Source organism: Glandiceps talaboti, chromosome 8, assembly GCF_964340395.1.
Source record: "Glandiceps talaboti chromosome 8, keGlaTala1.1, whole genome shotgun sequence".
Taxonomy (NCBI): domain Eukaryota; kingdom Metazoa; phylum Hemichordata; class Enteropneusta; family Spengelidae; genus Glandiceps; species Glandiceps talaboti.
Genome location: NC_135556.1, coordinates 10,093,354 through 10,112,808, shown reverse-complemented (window position 1 = coordinate 10,112,808; position 19,455 = coordinate 10,093,354). Strand labels below are relative to the sequence as shown.

Genomic DNA, 19,455 nt, shown 5'->3' with positions numbered 1-19,455 from the left:
TGTCGCTATCTTTGAAACCCTACTTAACACTTACACTGGTGAAATTTACACAAAATAGTGTTGTCAAGACCACAATTATCACAATGTATGTAGTTCCCTTGATTGGGGAGGGTCAACACAATCGATTGTAAAAATTATGGTCCATGACAACAATAATTCATGGTGCAAATTGGATACTCTGGCAAAAATAAGAAGAAAGCATGCAAATCCACGCAAATCAAGTGAAAAGTAATTACAATCACATGATTTCAACCTGCCAATGAAGGATATGTGATTTACCGAACGCGTGTTCGTACCCATTCGGAAGACTTCGAATCTGATGATGAACGTGTGAAGCTATCATCATATTCACATTGAGCTAGAGGTCAACTTTTGAAAGTGAAGATGAATATGAATATGATGGTAGCTTCACACTCGTATTTTGATTAATTTACGAGTGTGAAGCTACCATCATATTCATATTCATCTTCACTTTCAAAAGTTGACCTCTAGCTCAATGTGAATATGATGATAGCTTCACGTGTTCATCATCAGATTCGAAGTCTTCCGAATAGGTACGAACATGCGTTCGGTAAATCACATATCCTTCATTGGCAGGTTGAAATCATGTGATTATAATTACTTTTCACTTGATTTGCGTGGATTTGCATGCTTTCTTCTTATTTTTGCCAGAGTATCCAATTTGCACCATGAATTATTGTTGTCATGGACCATAATTTTTACAATCGATTGCATTGAACCTCCCCGATCAAGGGAACTACATACATTGTGATAATTGTGGTCTTGACAACACTATTTTGTGTAAATTTCACCAGTGTAAGTGTTAAGTAGGGTTTAAAAGATAGCGACACTGCGGGAAATCAAAACACACCCAGCCAAGCCGTATTTTATTACATTACTCATACAGGTTTTTTGTACACCCAAATATTGATATTTCATTTTCAAAGATATGGGAAAGGCATACTAAACATCCAAATTAGTTTTTTATATGACAACAATAATTCATGGTGTAAATTGGATACTCTGGCAAATCCACGTAAATCAAGTGAAAAGTAACTACAATCACATGATTTCAACCTGCCAATGAAGGATTTATGTGATCTGCCGCGGCCCGAACGCTTGTTCGTACCCATTCGGAAGACTTCGAATCTGATGATGAACGTGTGAAGCTATCATCATATTCACATTGAGCTAGAGGTCAACTTTTGAAAGTGAATATGAATATGAATATGATGGTAGCTTCACACTCGTGATTAATTTTGATTCACGTCTGCTTTAGTTCAAAGGTCATAGATAAGCACTTTGGTAATCACTTTTTTTTTGTTACATATTGTTACCGATAGTAAATTCTAATTTTCTTAATTTGAAGAAAAACACACGTTTTATAAGTGGTGTATTCTCTGAAATGGTCAGTCCTCTCCTTTAAGTGGCCAAGAACCACACGAGAAAGAGCGAGGTTTTGCGAGATTTCAGCATGAACGAAGAAGATGGCGCTGTACATGTAGTTAGCAACGAACGAGAAACCAAAACGGCTCGAAACTTGAGTACTGTGTATACAAATTATTTACATGGTGAGTAGACTACTGTTTACTTCGAAAGCCGAACCGTTCATATGTCCATTTTTCGATTTAATAGTTTAGCTCATTTGACGGAACGCACACGAAAAGTTAGCCCAGTCGGCGATTAGCTCTCGCGTCCTGGACAACGAGCACAGATGAACGTAGCAATGCATGTTGTTGATCCATTTCCCATTTACACTCTCGCTGTGAGTTTGGCTTTTGGTAATCTGCTCATGCCATACATAATAAGACATTATGGGATTATTCATTTGTCACATGTTGAAGGATATATGCATAACAATATTTGTATTTTGTCGTGGGAAACATTTCAGTGCACAATCTTGCGACCATGTAAATAAGGGGCAATGTTGACACATTTTATTTGTTTACAAATTTGGAAATGAGTTCACAGTAAAACTAATGTGACAGTGAAGTTCTATTTTATCGACTTATGCAAATTAATGTATATCAATTTGAACAAATGAAAAAAATGATTGTATTGTGATAACAAATAAATGAACAGACAGTACAAAGAGGGACAACTTTTTTTTTTAGTAGTAGTATAATAAACTTGAGGGGGAGGGTTTAATTATTATAATACTAGTAATTATATTGGGGTGAAAGTGTCACTGTTTCACAGGTACTCCTCTGTGATGCATGAAATGTACAAGGCATATTTCTGCAATGTACATGATGGGATGATGCAGATAAGGAATACATGTACCACATGTAGGTTGTTTAAGTGTTCATTAGAACTTGCATTGTACATATTTTGTTTTGTTGTCCCCTGCAGAAGTACAACAACATCTGACATAGAAAATGGCTGGAAGGTATGTACTGTTTATAGAATTTAATATTGCCATAAAAGTATGATTTATGTCCGTATGCAACACATAGTTACCAAATAATTATTATAAATATTATTTCCCAATATTTTTCTTAGTTGAGCCAAGGAAAATACATACAATTTGGCTTGCACATAGTAAACTAATTATTTTTTTTATTTCCCAAAAATTTTTCTTCGTTAGGCCAAGGAAAATACTTACAATTTGGCCTGCGCATTATAAAAATCATTAAATAATATTAATGCCATAGTAATATAATGGTTCTTATTGCACAACCTAAACATTCTAATTACAGTACCTGCAAGTAACATTTCACCTGATCTAGTTGACAGGCTTTGTCAAACTGTCTGTTTGTTTGACATATCGCTGACCGTGTTTTAAGGTTATTATAGGATCATAGAGTTTTAGTTTGAATAATTTACATACGAAAATAAGTAACAAGGCTATTTTTTTGATGATAGGGATGTATTTCCGTCGTCCAAGCCTGACAAGGCTACATTCCGATATGGATTTAGCCACAAGGATGAAATAGCCATCAAACAAGAAATTGAACAACTGAAAAAACAATCTCAAGAAAAGATGAAATCTGTTAGAGCTGAAAAGAAAAGGAGCAGGCTAAAAGAAGACACAGAAGAAAATGACACAATAGCGTAAGTCTATATTCTGAATATGAACATCATTTTGGTCTCAAACAGAATTTATGGTGTCGACCAAGAAATTGAATTGTCATTATTTTTATGGCATACCTAGGTTGTAGAATTCTACTGTAGGTACTGATAATTGAGATATTCATGAAATGAAGATACCAATACCTATTCCTATATAATAATGACAACCCTCCTTCTACCATTTCCCCCTCCACATCCACTACCCCCTTCCATCTCCACCTCAAGCATACATGTAGACATTTTGAATACCATCATATTATAATCACGGTCATTATAATTAGCAAATAATTAACATAAAACCAATTTTTAGATAAGAAGCCTAATGGCAGGAATAACTTTCAAAACATATTATTGGATATAGACACTGATAGAAGAACAGAAAACATCAATTGGATATCACTACCAATTAATGTCATTTCACACACAAAATGAATGACTGTTGGTGATACATTTGTAATCATTACTTGTTATGACTGAAATAAAAAAGTTTCATTTATATTTTATTTAATGATACCAGCTTGAGAGTTATCTTTTATAGTAAATTACTAATTGTAATGATATTCTAAGTAGGCTAGCTCATACAACTTTTGATTTAGTCACAACATTTTTACTATAAGAAATTAATGTTTACTGTATTTTACGATTGTTCTAGTGTGCTGTATTTTTATTGAATCATAGTTAATAATCTGCATGATATATCTAGCATTCTGCATGTTTATAAATGTGTAATGTTTTTTAAAAAGTATACTTGGCAGTTACTTAATACAGTGGTTCCCTTTTCTTCAGTGCCAACCAACCAACAATCAAAACAGTCTGCCTGTATTTCCCCCAAAAATTTTCTTTCTTAATAGTTGAGAAATTGAATGCTTTATTTTCTTTAATTGCTTGCATGTTACTCATTTGGTATGCTTTTGATTTTATTTCAGTGATAAAGTGTTTAATGTGTAGGTATACAGTTATTTGAAGTGCAGTGATTCATTTGTAATTGTTGTATAATTTGTACGTCATCTCAACATTGTCCATGTCCCTGTGTAAACTTCTTAAAATTGTGTCTTTGTTATAGTCTATAGATATATTGTAATATTCAATATTTTTTCAATAAAAGTGTAATGGTAATTTATGATGTGTACATTAACAGGACTGATAATCCAATTCCTAAATATCGTTAATATGTTAAAAAATATAAATATTGGTAAAAGTTTATTTTCATCATATGTTTTTTATACTGGAGAAGAACTAATTGACTCTAATTAGTTACACTAATGGGAAGAGCTGTGCTTGAAGTAGGCTGCACCATCAGTTAAAAGGGAATGAATACCATATGATATGAATCCACTATGTTTGATAAAAAACTTAGATGTTAACTGAGATGAAATGTGTTGGTTTCATTCACTTTCTCTCATCAATACCGAGCTGGCATTGATCAAAACTTAGGTGGGAGAAGGTTTGTTACAAATCTGTCTTGTTAGTTGTTCCTGGTGGAAGTAATGTTTGGACCTTGGTAGAGTACTTTATGAAATTCAAACATGTATTGCCAACTGCTTGCATTGATTAATACAGTTACAATAGCAATGGAAACAGTGGGTGACAGGCTTAACTGAAGTTGCCTATACAAGTCATATAGGTTACTTCTGCTAAAGTTGGGATCTATGCCAGCTCCACACTGTTAAGGAAAAGTGAATGGAACCGTAGACAGTGGAGAAGTGATGAAACCATCACATTTCATCCAAGTTTTTATTAATTAAACAAAGTGAATTCACAAGGTAACCTTTCCCTTTACAATGTACATGTAACTGGCAATTTATTTGATGGACAGAATTCCCTGGCTTCAAGCTTTGATAATCACTGTACATTTATTATGGTTCATGTTACAGTAATATTTTAAGATTTATTATTTACATTTATTTTCAGTCCTGTTTGTGTGTTAAATGTGTTTGAAAAACTAATAGTCAAAATGTAACATACATAATTTGTCTTAAAGATTTGGGTTTTGGTAAAGTTTCTGAATATCTATGTTTACTAACAATTAGTTTTGTTCAGGTCATTATTCATTAAGTAAAGGAATTTAGAATTCAAGTTATACAGAATCCAGTGCATTGGAGACTTGTATTTCTGCAAATTCTCACAATAAGATACTGTTGAAAAAGTGCAAGTTCACAAATTTGTTATGACTAATTAAACTCAAAGTACTTCAAGAAGTGTGACAAAATAGAAATATATTTTTACAAAACTTCAACAGGGAGTTTGTTTTCTTAAAAGCTGCAATAGCTGTACATATAAGTGTATTAACAGCATACAAAATACATATAAGTTTGTATATACCGATATATATATATATATATAGTTTTGGTAGTACTGGAACTCTTTCTTGGTTGTAACTCGGAGTTTCACGCATTGCGCGATCATCAGACAACTATATATATATATATATATATATATATATATATATATATATATATATATATATATATATATATATATATAACTTAGTATATTGTATTATCTGTTCATAAACTTGTGTGTGTGGTTGTATGATTTATGCATACAATGGCACAAACATCATGAAAAATAATTCTGGTCCACGATGACAACTTAAAAGACAGACAAATTAAAACAGTCTCTCAATAATCTGGAATGCTGTATAACTGAAATCATAAGATTCATATGGGTACCAAGGTAATGTTACAAACAATCATAATTGGAAAGTAAGTAAGGTATATTGTATTAAGACAAGCTTTGGTGTTTGCATGTGGTAAGTGTGATCATAATGGGACATATACGTTTCAGTTTTATTATACTGTTATTTCTGTTTTCATATATTTTATTTCATTTTGCTAATCACAGTAAATTGTCACCAGAATTTGGCAAGAAAAGGATGCCTTATAAACGAAAGACAAATCCTGTTTTTCATGAATTAACATTTGATGTGGATAAGAAGCAGGAGGTAAGAGTTTTTTCCTATTCATTTACTGATGATATAATGTAATAATATTATGTAATTTTATTTCCATTTGCATAAAATACATAATATTCATATGGGTACGTACCTCTAACTGATGGTTCTTGACTGAAAGCCAAATCTCAGAATGACAATGAGTGTCATGCAAGAACTGCAACTATGTAAAAGGAGAGAGTAGTGAATCATGAATTCTCTAAGTGTAGTCTGAATCTCCACATGCAGGCAATCTATGCTATTTCAATATTTGTCCACGAGATAGTATGGTGTCCATGCATATCAAAAACTCATTACTACTATAGTAGCTGAATATGTGCAAAAGCTTTTTCTACAGAAATAAGTCCCGCTAACATACTTTATCAGTTGTCATATTTGTATATTCAGCTTTTGTGAAAAGGTGTCAACAGTAGTTGCACATAATACAAATGGATGAGTTACTTACAAGTAGTGTTTACTTTCCCCTTGCACTGTCTGCCAAATTAAAGTGCGTCTGACACATCCTAAATTGCCATTCTGCCAAAGTTTTCATGTGTACTGTATCGATCCCCACAAAAGGGCCTAACTACCAAACATATTGTAGTTGTAAGAATGTGTTGTTAGCATTCACCCAGTTCAGGTTGAATAACAGTGACAAACTTACTACATCACTACTGTTTTTAAATGTTACTATTAAATAATATGAAGAATGTATGAAAATTGAAATATTCCATGTATAAAGCTGTGAATTTCTATAAATTATTAATAAACAAAACCTGACTTCAGTCATCAAAATAATTATTCCATTGTTCATTTCTTAAAGGAAATTATGACTGCACCAACTCTATCAACCTATAACCCCCTGGACAAGTCTGTAAATACACAGAATATCACCAAGACCAAGAAACTACCATTCAGTAGGGAAGATTACATCACAGCCGAAGGTAGGTTTATTTGATCTTGAAATTGAGTTGAGGTAGGGACTTATGTACATGCATTATACATCTAGCAAGGCAAGTCAGGTCACTTCTATAGCCGTAAGACCATTGGGGCATTTTGATGACTCCAAAACTTTCTTCTACTCATCGTGATTCCAATAAAGGACTAAGTTCTTTGCAGAGCAACTTCTATCCTAAAAGGTCCTCATTTATACAGCTGGGTTGAGTCATCATTCCACCATTTTGCCAAGCCATTCAGAAACAATGGCAGCAGCAAGGCTCGAACCAACAATTTGCAGATTCTGAGCAAGTCACTGTGTAACCATTTGACCATCATTACTACACATAATCACTTTATGCAACAATCAGGCATAAATTATCTCAATTCTATCGCACCTTTACGGTGTATACTGCTTTCCACACACTTCATGATGGTGCATTTCCATGTCTTGCGTGGTTCAAAACTTATGCATGTACTACATTCTCATTTTACTTCCATATTGTGTAAATTAGAGATGAAGATGCCACGAATCTCATCCATTGGTGTGTTACCAATCAGAAGTACTGCTGACATACAGGGTTTAAATATTGTGATGGCTGGTAAACCTGTCATTAGTCAGGAAGATGCAAGTATTACAGCAATCACAGAGGTATGGTGTCTACATAATACAGTATCAGTAAATAAAGCCAGGAACTTCACTCCTCAGCGTTCCCCCAGTCTTTATAACTAGTTAAAGTTTAGAGAGGTCATGTACGTGTAAAAGGATGGGTGAAAAATAATTTTCTCTGTCCCCAAAGCATAGGAAATGCAGAACTAAAAATTATAAAATTAGCTCGTCTCAGGAAAGGTTGCTTTTTCTAAATTCACCTTCGTCATATGACAGTGTTGTTTCAACAATATTATGATAGGTGATTTCAAGAAGTGAAAACAAAAAGGAATGAATTTCAAAGTGAAGAAAGAATGGATGATAGAGTACATGAAAAGAATACATAGATGAATGACATTGCCATGGTATTTATATTTGCAGGCTAATGTAGATGAGAAGCCCCAAGGAGATGATGTTGATAAAAGTAAACCTAAAGAAGAGAGTGAACAAACTGGTGTTGCTGCTGCAGAACCTTCAACAGAATCAATACCTACCAAGAAGAGTAAACCAGCTATCATTGGAGCTGCTGGAACACTAGCACCAGTAACATTCTCAACAAGAGCCAAGCCACCACCAAGACCAAGGTCTGAAAAAATTGATACAGGGCCAACACCACATCCACCAAAAAGTAGAGGTGAGATATGACCTTTTACATAACACATATACAATGAATTTGACTTTACCCTCACACAGCACTGTGCAGTTGACACATGTACCCCTACGCAGACATTGGATTTGGCCTTTATACTCACACAGTACCGTGAGGTTGATATATATACATGTTTTTTCATAACCCTCATAAAAATTGGATTTGACCATTAGCCTCTCAGCACTGTAGAGTTGATACACACACATTGACATTTGATTTGACCTTTTACCTCAAGGCACTGTGTAGTTGACAGATATACCCCAACAGACATTGAATTTGACCTTTAACCTCACACAACACTATACAGTTGACATATATACCCTCATAGACATTGGATTTGACATTTGACCTCACACAGCACTGTACAGATGACACATATACCCTCATAGACATTGAATTTGACCTTTAACCTCACACAGTAGTTGACACATATACCCTTATTGACGTTGGATTTGACTTTTGACCTCACACAGCACTGTACAGTTGACACATATACTCTCATAGAAATTCAATATGGCTGTTAGCCTCACAGCACTGTACATTTGATGCATATACATGTATCCACATAGGCTTTATGGATTTGACCTTTAACCTCACACAGCACTGAGTAGATCTGTCATCATACACAACATTGATACAAAATATTGAAATGCAGAATTTGGTATTAACCAGATTTGAATTTTGATAAACAATATATTTACAGGAAGTTCAAGGGCTGCTAGTAAAATGGCACAGAAGAAGAAACTGAAAGGTACGGCAAGTGCTCGAAGTGAGCTCGTGAAAAGTAGAACATCATCCAGACGTAGCAAACGCAGCACAGACTCAGAGTCTAGCAGTGATGAAAGCAGTGACGATGAAGACAACCAACGTAGGTTGTCTCTACGCAGTAGATCCGGCAAGTCTGTCAGATCTACCAGGTCAGTAGGTGAACTACTAGCAGAAGCTGAAGCTATAGCCAACGGAGATAAAGGACAGAAAAAAGTGTCTGTTACAGTTGATGAAGAGACGAAAGAAGAGTCTCCCATACCACCAGTGCCTGCAGAAAGATCTGTTGATGATATCATATCATCATTAAAACGATCCAGAGAAGGAAAGTAAGTCATTGTTTGGTTATTCTGTTTGTTGTGACGTCTTGGAGGTGACCGGTCCTGAATATCTTTCTCCACCTTCTTCACCTTTATGCTCCCCATAGACAACTTAGGTCTACATGTACCTGCATCCTAAAGACACCATTTTGTCACTAAGAGTGTGAAAACCAGTTGTTTGGCAGAGCTGTAAAAAAAGTTAGTCCAGAACGAAAACAATGACCTTATTTAATCCTTGGGGCACCACTGATACCATAGCAGTTATATGAGAACCTGGGATTGAATCTTAGGTCATACATAGACAAGAGTTGCAGAATGTGTATTCTGTAAAAAGCATAGTTAAAAAAGATTGAAAACATAACCAATAGAGATGCCTATGATAGAAAATGATATAGAAATAGGAAATTAGTGACACAAGTAAGTACAACATGTATGACTACAAATTTGCGTTCGTTTGGTTTTTAGGAGAGAAATGTCAGATGCTGATGTCAAGATACAAGAAATAATGCAGAGAGTAATGGTTAGAGCTAAAGCTGTCCTTGGTGATGATGCTGATGAAACAGAAGAGAAAGATGATGCGGATGAAGGCCTAAGTGATGAAGAAGGCGAACAAGTTGCCGGGTTACCTGAAGTCAGTGTTATCATTGAACCAGCAGAGGAGGGTGAACTTACTGATGATCAAGATATGGGGGCTGATGTGACCGCTGATGAATCTAAATTGGTTAGTACATGTATGGTAGTGGTTTTGGTTGACTGATACTGGTGAAATGTTGTTGACTGAGGGGTGTTAGTTGACATTTGATAATTTCCTGAGTGTTCTTGGAGGGGTGTTACATGATCAGCTAAAGGGACCCTGGGGTGTCAGTTGCCTGTATGATGTTAGTGGAAGAGTCCCAGTCAGTTTGTATAATGTTAATCTAGGGGGTCTCCATCAGTTGGTTTATGGTTGTGCTAATGTTATGACTGGTCAGTGTAATGTAAGTAGAGGAGGGGGTGGGGGGAGGGGAAGGGGGGGGGGGGGTATCTGGGAATCATCTGTTAGATGGCATTACTTTATATAATCCAAGCAGTTCAGTAAGGTATAGCATAAATTAGATAGTGATACAAACACATTTGAAGTTAGCTGGATAGTCCTCATATCATGCAAAATGCTCACACTCTCATCAATGTAGGACACAAGCACAATTGCAAGTAGCATTGCTATATAAAACATGTGACCTGTGAAACCTACAATATTAACAAAGACAAGCTTTATTAATCACATTGACAGGATGCAACAGGAGCAGAAGGTGACCTGAGACGCAGTGTTACTCCAGGTGTTGAAGGTGAGAAGGCAGGTGATGAGGGAGCTGTGGAAGACGGCACTGTACCTAAACCATCAATGGTAGGATTTGCAGACAAAGTAGATATAGTTGATGACACTCCAACACTGAACCTTCTACAAGCTTGGCAGGTATGTCATATTACTCTGGTAGCTGAGCCTTCGGTTTTCTAAGATAGACACAAACTAAAACTATTGTCGCAACATGTTGATACAACAGTGATAAGCTATTGAATGGACGTTGGTTTAATTATAGTCTCCGTAGCGAGGTGTCTCAAAAAACTAGTTTATTTAGAGTTCCACGAACTTGCACTGCTGTTTTGGGACTTCCGATGTTATTCACTATGTTGATTACAGGGTGATTAGAATCACACAACAGAGGAACCACTATCACCCACTTGTGTAATCTACCACATTGAAGAACAATAGATTTACATGTATTTAGTCATTTGAATGTTGCAAACCCCTGTTCTCTTACTGTCGACTGAACTGTCTAACAACTACATCCATGCATAGCATTATGCCATACTATGTTGAAGTGTTCATGTTGAAAGTTGAAAACCCACATTCTAACTGTGTATAGAATGCTCTAACAATTGCAACCATAAATGTGATTACAATTTGAAACTTGAAAACACATATTTTATTACTGGTTGACATTTTGTAGGATATACAGCTACCAATGGAAGTATCGTATGAAGACATCGTCCATGTGGAAGGAGAACCACACCCCATAGAAGAAAGGAAAGAGTTGACAAAGAGTGATGTCTATTCAGGACCAAGGATTCCTGTTTACAGCAGCTCAGTCTCATTCCTGTCATCTTGGGCTCCAAAACCACAACAACCTAAACCTGAGGTAGGAACAGCAGACAAGCTTTAGTTTAGTCACCCTTGATGATGATATCAAGGATGGAAATTTAGTGAGAACTTGCAAATTACTAATAATATCCATTATACCATGCATGAGCCAGGTTCAACAAAAATTATTGAATATATACTCTGGTCGTTCAAAGTCACAACAATGTGAGTCTATGTCACAGCAACGTGTGTCTACGTCATTGCTTTTGCTGTGTTCGAAATATGAGTCAAAATGTTCAAAATTGCCATTACTTTCCCCCAATTGACAATAACAATGTTCAACTATTCATTTATCGCTGGTATAACAACTATTAGCATTTGCATATTATACATTATAAGTTCAAGTTCTAACAGTTATTCTGTTCTTTATTTTATAATGACTACAGAAGAAAGAAGAACAAGTTGAAGAGACACATAGAACTCGCAGTATACATCATTTCTGTACCCATGCACCAGAGTTACCACTGCCTGGCTACTTGCAGGCTGTGACTAGAACCTACCACACAGCATCAAAGTATGGAGTAAAGTTACCTGACCAGGTGAGTGACAGGATAGATTATCAGTTTTGTAGGTAGGGTGAAGGGCTAAAATATGATACACTCAAATACAAATTTTATTGTCCAGGATTGTACCCACATTGGTACCATGATATATTTCATCATTGGGCAGATTTAGAGCTAAACTGATGTAGACTTGGTGTTTCGCTCATGCAACATGACATTTAATATACACCCTCAGACAACTTCTAATGCAAAAGAAACAATTACATAGGTGCTGTGTACAGTGGGGATGTAGAAGTAGTCAAGTTGAAATGCTGATTATCGGTTAGAAAATAAATAATTGCAGCCATTAAAATCAGTCCATGTCACGTGTAATGTTTTCAATAGAAGCCTATGTATGAGTCTCATTCTTAGATATTACTGTCTACTTTTCACATTTGGCAGGTTGCTTTTAAAATATTAAAGCTACATCTCCTGATGATGCAGTAATTTTACAATTATTAAGTATATGAAAAACAACACCCAGGGAATGCCATTTAATTTGTTCTCAGAATCCAAAAACTTAAGATGCATGATTTTTTTTTGATGATTTGTCAAGAGATAATGCAACAGCATGGTACCAGCCAGCATGTACGGTATCCTGGGTTCACCTTGTGCATGTACAATATAACTTAAAACATAAAAGAAAAAGTTTTATATTCAAATAATGTAACATTTTAATTCTTGAATTCAAATCAGGTGTTGTTTAATTGTAATTTGTAGCAACCTGACCTGTAGCATATACACTCAAGGTTTTCATTTGCTTTAGCTTCTCTTCAAAATATCTGTCCATGATTTAAAAAAATTCAGTTTACAGAGCTGTCGTTGTCAACCCTGCATATCATAATCATGGTGTTTTATATTTCAGAGTGTAACAAGTGCCCAGTCATTCCATTCTCAGCTGTCTGACTCACAGAATGTCTTACAACGACAGATGCAACAACATCAAGACAGAGAAAGACGAATGTCTGAAGCTGCTAAAAGAATACTCGAAATTGCCTCTGATGATTCCATTGATACTTGGCAACAAAGAGCTGAAGAACTTGTAAGTTTGTTATTAGATTACCTTGACATGATAATGTACAATTACAGCATGAATTGTACATCATTTCTCAACATACCATTGAACTCTAACAATGAGTTCTTGTATCACAACCAAGATTTGACAGGCTTTGTCACACTGTCCGTTTGCTGGCTTTACACCTAGGTGGAGGAAAAACATTACTTATATGAAATGAGAACCCTTAATGATACAAGGACTAATTATTGCTATGTTTTACTGACCTGATGAACGTTTTTAATGATAACATTGAATTATTTTGTTCACAGTAGACATTTGTGGATAGCAGTAACAAAAGTGACAGACTTAGAGAGACATATGGTAAAACATAAAATGTGTCAAAAATGACTGAAAAAGGAAGGGGGGGGGGGTGCATGTTTTTAAATGTTTACAGTTAAGCATACTTTGTGTGTCTACAAATCTTTCTGTTTTGTTCATATCCTTTTCAGTTTCCATAAAAGGTATAATACATGTCTTTGGAAAATTTATCTCTAAAAACCAGTTTAAATAGATTTGACCGTCCCTGTAATTTACTAAACGTTTCTGTATATACATGTACAGTTTGGAGAGGAAGAAGTCAGTGTTGAAGGAGTTAAGATGCCAGTCAAGACTGATATATCCAGGTGAGTAACAGATTATTGGATTTCTTTACTTACAAGTTATAACACAGACCTGAAGCTGAATGATGACAATGTATTCAAAGTTATCAATTTCACTATCTATGTACAGAAATTTGTTGGTAAAATAGCAATAGCCAGGCCCACAATTATGCTTACATGTACACCACCACCCTACACTTGATATTTTGACCCATTTTGGGGTCATCACCTCATTCCCAGATGAAGATTCTGTCAGCTCTCGAAATATATACATGTATCTGATATTTTTTTGCACTGTTGATTGATGGAATTAACTTTTATTGAGATTTCTACACAGTGAATGGCATTATTAGTACATGTACAATTTAGACTTTTTTACTTCCACACTTTAGTACAATGTATATAATCAACTGAAATGAGAGAATAATCAGTATTCTGTAATACAAATCAAATGAAATAATCAGATACTGAGGTGTCACATATACCACAACAGAGGTTGCTTAATAAAATTACACATTTTGTACTTGATGGACACAATCTACTTTGTAAAACATGGAGATCACAATGTATTTCGATATGATATACATGTAGTGTAGTTTGACAGGAACCCTCTAATACTGCCATCCCCCAGATAGACTTACAAACAAACAAACATCCAACAGACACATTTATAGATAACAGTGATTTGATTGCATCAATGAGTTTAGCCATGTAATATATCTGTTCTATGACCATAGATTATATTGGACTCCAGCACCGCCTAAGATGGATGTACCGCCAGCGTATGTACAGAGTCATCTATTTCCGTCTTACCAAGGTGTAGCCCTAGGTCAGGAAAGTGAACGTGCTACAACTATCGCTGATGATTCTGGTGAAAGTGAACCTGAGTTGGCAAGTCTATATGATGAAGCTGATATAGAGGAGAAACAGCAAAGAAAAAGGTGAATTTAGTATGAATGCTGAGATTCTTCTATGTAGAAATTGTTTTCTATCCTTAGATGTTTTGCAACTGTGGGGAAATGAGAATTGGAAACTAATGTATTATAAGACTACAGTTTATGGTTTATAATTAGGGCAAAAAATTGACGACGTATACAACATTGTGCAGGAGATGCAAAATGCAACTGTTGTACTGCATTTTCAGTGGAGGGTAACCAAACTTTTTGAAGATTGAGTCATGTGTAGATTGTGTCTTCTATAAAATGTCTAACCATATAAAGTTTATTGTGACATTGAGTTTTACTGCCTTGTCTGAATTCTCAAAAAATAGCCCTGCTTTTATGGCATTTTCTTTCAATTTGCAGTCTGAACATTGTGTTCTGCTGTTTAATATACTCGCTGAAATACAGTGAAAGTGACTCATGAGTACCAGTAATATTTGTTTTATTGTAAATATGAAAGAAAATCTCTACAAAATTAGTTTTTATGGCTGTTTACTCTTTCATTTATATCTTTGTATATTTACATTGACAGAACTCTAACACGTCAACATGGATCACAGGAAGATCTTAGTCTCCTTCCAAAGCCAAGAGAATTCAAACCAAAATCAGCACAACGTCCCATCTCTGTCAGTTCCAAAACAACTGCCAGTGAATCTGATGATCTTGAACCATTGGCAAAGAAGAAAGGTAAATAATAAATCAAATATTCTCATGACAGACATTCCATGACATCATCATTATTCCATAGAATCCTTGCTTTTTCTGCCATACAATAAAGCTAAATTCACAGGTCCAATTGAAGTTCAGAAAACTTTAAAGGGGCACGAGCTGAGTTATAAATTTTCTGGCGTAAATTTTGCTGCATATTTAAAGTCATCCATAATATTCTACTTACTGAAGCATGCTAAACCATCAGCTGCAATTGACTGAAATAAAAACTGCAATGAAAATATAACTTATAAACTATATAGTTTATTATACAGTAAAAAAAATCTTATCGTAAAATTGAGAAAATCCCTACCATGCAATCAACTGTTCTCACAATGCCAGAAGACAAATGTAATGTTATAGAAGTTATGCATCGACATTAACAGTGTGCTAGGAGATTTTAATTGAGATTTATACAAGTATTTTCACATGATTAAAAGGCTTATAATCTCAGTTTAACTCTGACATTAATTTTATGACTCTGAAACTAAGTACATGCAGCACATAACATTACTCAGGGCAGTGAACCCTAACACAACTGCATTACAGAGTTTCATTTCATGTTTTTGCACAGCGAATAGTTTTGAGCTTAAATTGTTTCAAATATGTTAAATTTGGTTTTTTTGTCTATTACAGGTAAACCATTCTCTCTTCGTGTCCGAGTCACAGATGTTGAACTGGCCGAGATGTTGCCAGCATCAGTGGCAGCTGAGAAGGTGTACAGTAGTGTCAAGGGATGGGAGGACGTACCCCAGGTGAAATCCTTCATAGAGGGACTGCCTGGTAGTGGTAAATGTACCAAAGTGTCTCGTGGTAGTCTGGTGTTTGAAATTGAGTGTGATGACCAGAAGACAATGGAGGCATTGATGACTGCTTACCGCAATGGTAGATTGGAAGAGTTATTGAAAGACGGTTTGCAGAAGAAGAGTGGAGCTACAAAACTGAATATAGAACTGATGGTTGGTGATGATATAGGAAAGACAGATACAGTCGAAGGTACTACCTTGTTATACTTCCTTTGTTGGTATATACATAATTGGGAGGGCCAGGCTAGGCGTTAAACAGAAACTTGTCAAAAAACAAACCTTATTAAAACAAAAGCATTGAACTCTTGCCCGAGTGAGGGCGCTAACATGGTCGGGACCGATAAATAATATAATAGAAATAGTCTCAAACCTGGATATTGTTGGTGCTTCTCCCAAGGCTTTATTATCTCACTACTAGAGAGAAGTATATCTGATAATTGACAGTATCATAGAATCATTACAGTTCAACAGAATATTTACTATGGCTTCTAGGTGTATTACTCTGTGAGTAGGCATTGCCTGTAGATGCTATAAGTACACAATTAATGGGAGAGGCATAACTTTTTTGAATTCTTAGCCTTGTATTAGAGATTCTAACACTGTCCCACTCCAGTTTACAAGACGTTTCCAGAATCATCGCATTCTGCAATCCATACTCAATATCATCATCTTCTCAAATTCATTTGACACACACTATGTTCTTCCAATGTTACTTTTCACCAGCCTATTTCAATACTTCAAAATCAATTTTAAAAACTACCCACTTTTGTTTGAACCAGTTCACATGTACACATATTGGCATTGTTTTCCCATACTTTCTGCAAGATATTGTATTATTAATCATAGTGTCTTTCTTGTTTCTATCAACAGAAATCAGAGACGATGGTGCTACTCCAGGAGGTAAGTACAGTATTTATGATGATTTCAATGTATGTTATGTAGATTTTTAAGAATGAACCCTTCTGGTATATGGCAAGAACACAACTATGTCACATACTGTATCTTCAGTCGTTACTTAGACTGTTTTGCAGAGTTTGCTAACATATATACTCTCTACAGTTATCATGTATATGCATAAAGTCCCTGTGGTTATACAACCAAAGACATTTGTTGATGTTTTCTTTTTTTATGTTGTCATCATTACAGTGGAGTCTCCTTCAAGACCTGCTAGGACCAGTGTAGCTGAACTAAGACAGAAGTTCTCAATGATGGCATCCATTCAGTCTCCAGACCTGGATAAATTAAAACCTGCGGAAATGCCGGATTCAGAAATCTTCCCAGCTGAAGTACCCCTCAGGTAAGTCTCGACACTGTCACTCAAATAATAAAATATTCACAAGTATGTCCTTTAAAGTTTAATACACCAGTGCAGATAGAGTTAGTGATATGTGCAAGTAGATGATCCTGGACTTTTCTGTGGATGTGCTTGTGTGCATGTAAATAACTTAATTCAAAAACTGCCAGCCTGATTTCCTTAGAATTTGATGGGACATTATTTACACATGTATGATGTCTAGTTGGCAATGAAATGAAAATGATTGCAACACAGGTGTGTGATTTAGTCAACACATTTTAATTTAGTTAAACTAACTTAAAATCCAATTTAATCTGCTGGGCAGATTGGTCTGAATTCCATGGGATCTCTCTTGGGATGTGTAGATGAAGAATTGTTCATGACATGATGACTTCATTGTTGATATGCCAATTGGGTCTACACATATGATATAGAGTATATTCAGTTGCACTGCAATGCCATTGGTGCTGAAAAAAAAGTAGCATTCAAGAATGTTTCCCTGAGTGACTGCATTTTCTCTTTGTTCATATAGACGTGCTAAATCATGTCCAGACCTACTAGATGAAATGGACTATGACTTGACATTCCCTGGTGATTTCAACACATACATGCAAGAACTGGAAATACAGAAGCAACAAATCCATGACATCAAGACTGGTAAAATAAAGGAACCCTTCAAGAGGACACCGGAGGATCCCAGTAGAGAACTGGTCAGTTGAATTTTGAGGAAGGGAATATTTTTTGACTGTAGAATACCAGCATGAAAATCAAATTAAACTGCAGTTTACAGCTTTTAAGCAATCTCATGATCATCCTGTCTCAGTATGAATACTTCTACCTGTCTCTAAGTATAAGTTCATTACAAGCCTCTCTGAATATATAGGTTCATTACAATTAAACAAGTTCCTCTGTCCTCAGGACACAACATTTTACTTGTCTTTCTGCTTTGTCCGTTTCATTTCTATGTGCACATTCTTGCTGAACAAATTCAGACTGTCAAAGTGAGGTACTAAGTTCTCAACTGAATTATTAAAAACACAACTGTTTCTTGTTACAGTTTTCAAGTCTATCCCGGAGTATAGAACAGCTAACACCAGTTGAAACACAACAGCCAGGTATTTAATGTATACAATATTTATCATGGTGGTATAGCAGATAGTCATACGCATCTTACCTCAGATATGCTTGTCTCTAGACTTTGTGTTCATATGGGGAATGTAAGAGATTGGTACTGTAGTCATGTATGCTTGTGCACAAGCACAGATCAAAATTATAATGATATCAGGGACTCTAGGTTTCAAGAAATCACATGTATTGTATCGAGAATTGGCATGGTTCTGAAATTTTGGGGGTTTTTGTATGGTTTCACTTATAATTTTGATAAACAAATCTGAACTGTTTTTAACATGATTATTTTTGTGGACAGCTAAAAGTCCAACACCTGCAGAGAAGGCCAGAGAAGCTGGATTGAAGTATGTCATTCTGCCAAGTAAAGTCAAGTAAGTGAATTTTTGTCATATTGAAATAATTTAAAGGCTACCAATAGTTACTGATACATTTGTATCTGTGTGTCATACAAGCAAAAGGATGCTAAAAACATGATCAAAACCAGGACAGGTCATTTTCAACTTTCAAACATATATGGGATTCCATTCTTATGTCAATGTCACATGATACGAGAGATGAGTCATGTGACCAACCAGAACATCAGATTGGTAAATAAGTCCACAGGAGGTGACCCTTACTTCAGCTTTGCTGAACATCTGACACATGTAATAGAATATTATGTGTATCCAGATATGATTTAGGTTGTCAATGATTAAATCTGGAATATCTTTTTTTCAGAAAATAAAGACTTGGTGTTTCCAAAACTTATTTTCAGTTGTAAGGTAGAAAAAAGAATGTGATATGATAATAATATACTTTCTAAATATGATATGAAAGGGGAAAGTCATGCAAGGGATTATTTTTAGGTGTGATAAATATTTAGCTGGTAGAGCTATTCA

The 19,455-nt window shown here is 35.3% G+C and overlaps 1 protein-coding gene across 1 annotated transcript in view; it reads left to right on the top strand.

The window, feature by feature from the left end:
• Nucleotides 1–1,480: 1,480 nt before the first annotated feature.
• The window catches only part of LOC144438458 (uncharacterized), a 59,883-nt gene continuing 41,908 nt past the window's right edge, over nt 1,481–19,455 (top strand). The window contains exons 1-22 of the mRNA XM_078127487.1: nt 1,481–1,571; nt 2,353–2,389; nt 2,866–3,054; nt 5,917–6,016; nt 6,828–6,948; nt 7,456–7,592; nt 7,971–8,223; nt 8,942–9,332; nt 9,789–10,044; nt 10,594–10,776; nt 11,312–11,500; nt 11,889–12,041; nt 12,910–13,086; nt 13,663–13,724; nt 14,438–14,641; nt 15,174–15,328; nt 15,986–16,345; nt 17,026–17,055; nt 17,302–17,452; nt 17,982–18,159; nt 18,507–18,564; nt 18,876–18,948. Of these exons, the coding sequence (XP_077983613.1) occupies nt 2,379–2,389; nt 2,866–3,054; nt 5,917–6,016; nt 6,828–6,948; nt 7,456–7,592; nt 7,971–8,223; nt 8,942–9,332; nt 9,789–10,044; nt 10,594–10,776; nt 11,312–11,500; nt 11,889–12,041; nt 12,910–13,086; nt 13,663–13,724; nt 14,438–14,641; nt 15,174–15,328; nt 15,986–16,345; nt 17,026–17,055; nt 17,302–17,452; nt 17,982–18,159; nt 18,507–18,564; nt 18,876–18,948 (3,431 nt within the window). The 5' untranslated portion in view covers nt 1,481–1,571; nt 2,353–2,378. The remainder of the gene's footprint in view (nt 1,572–2,352; nt 2,390–2,865; nt 3,055–5,916; nt 6,017–6,827; nt 6,949–7,455; nt 7,593–7,970; nt 8,224–8,941; nt 9,333–9,788; nt 10,045–10,593; nt 10,777–11,311; nt 11,501–11,888; nt 12,042–12,909; nt 13,087–13,662; nt 13,725–14,437; nt 14,642–15,173; nt 15,329–15,985; nt 16,346–17,025; nt 17,056–17,301; nt 17,453–17,981; nt 18,160–18,506; nt 18,565–18,875; nt 18,949–19,455) is intronic.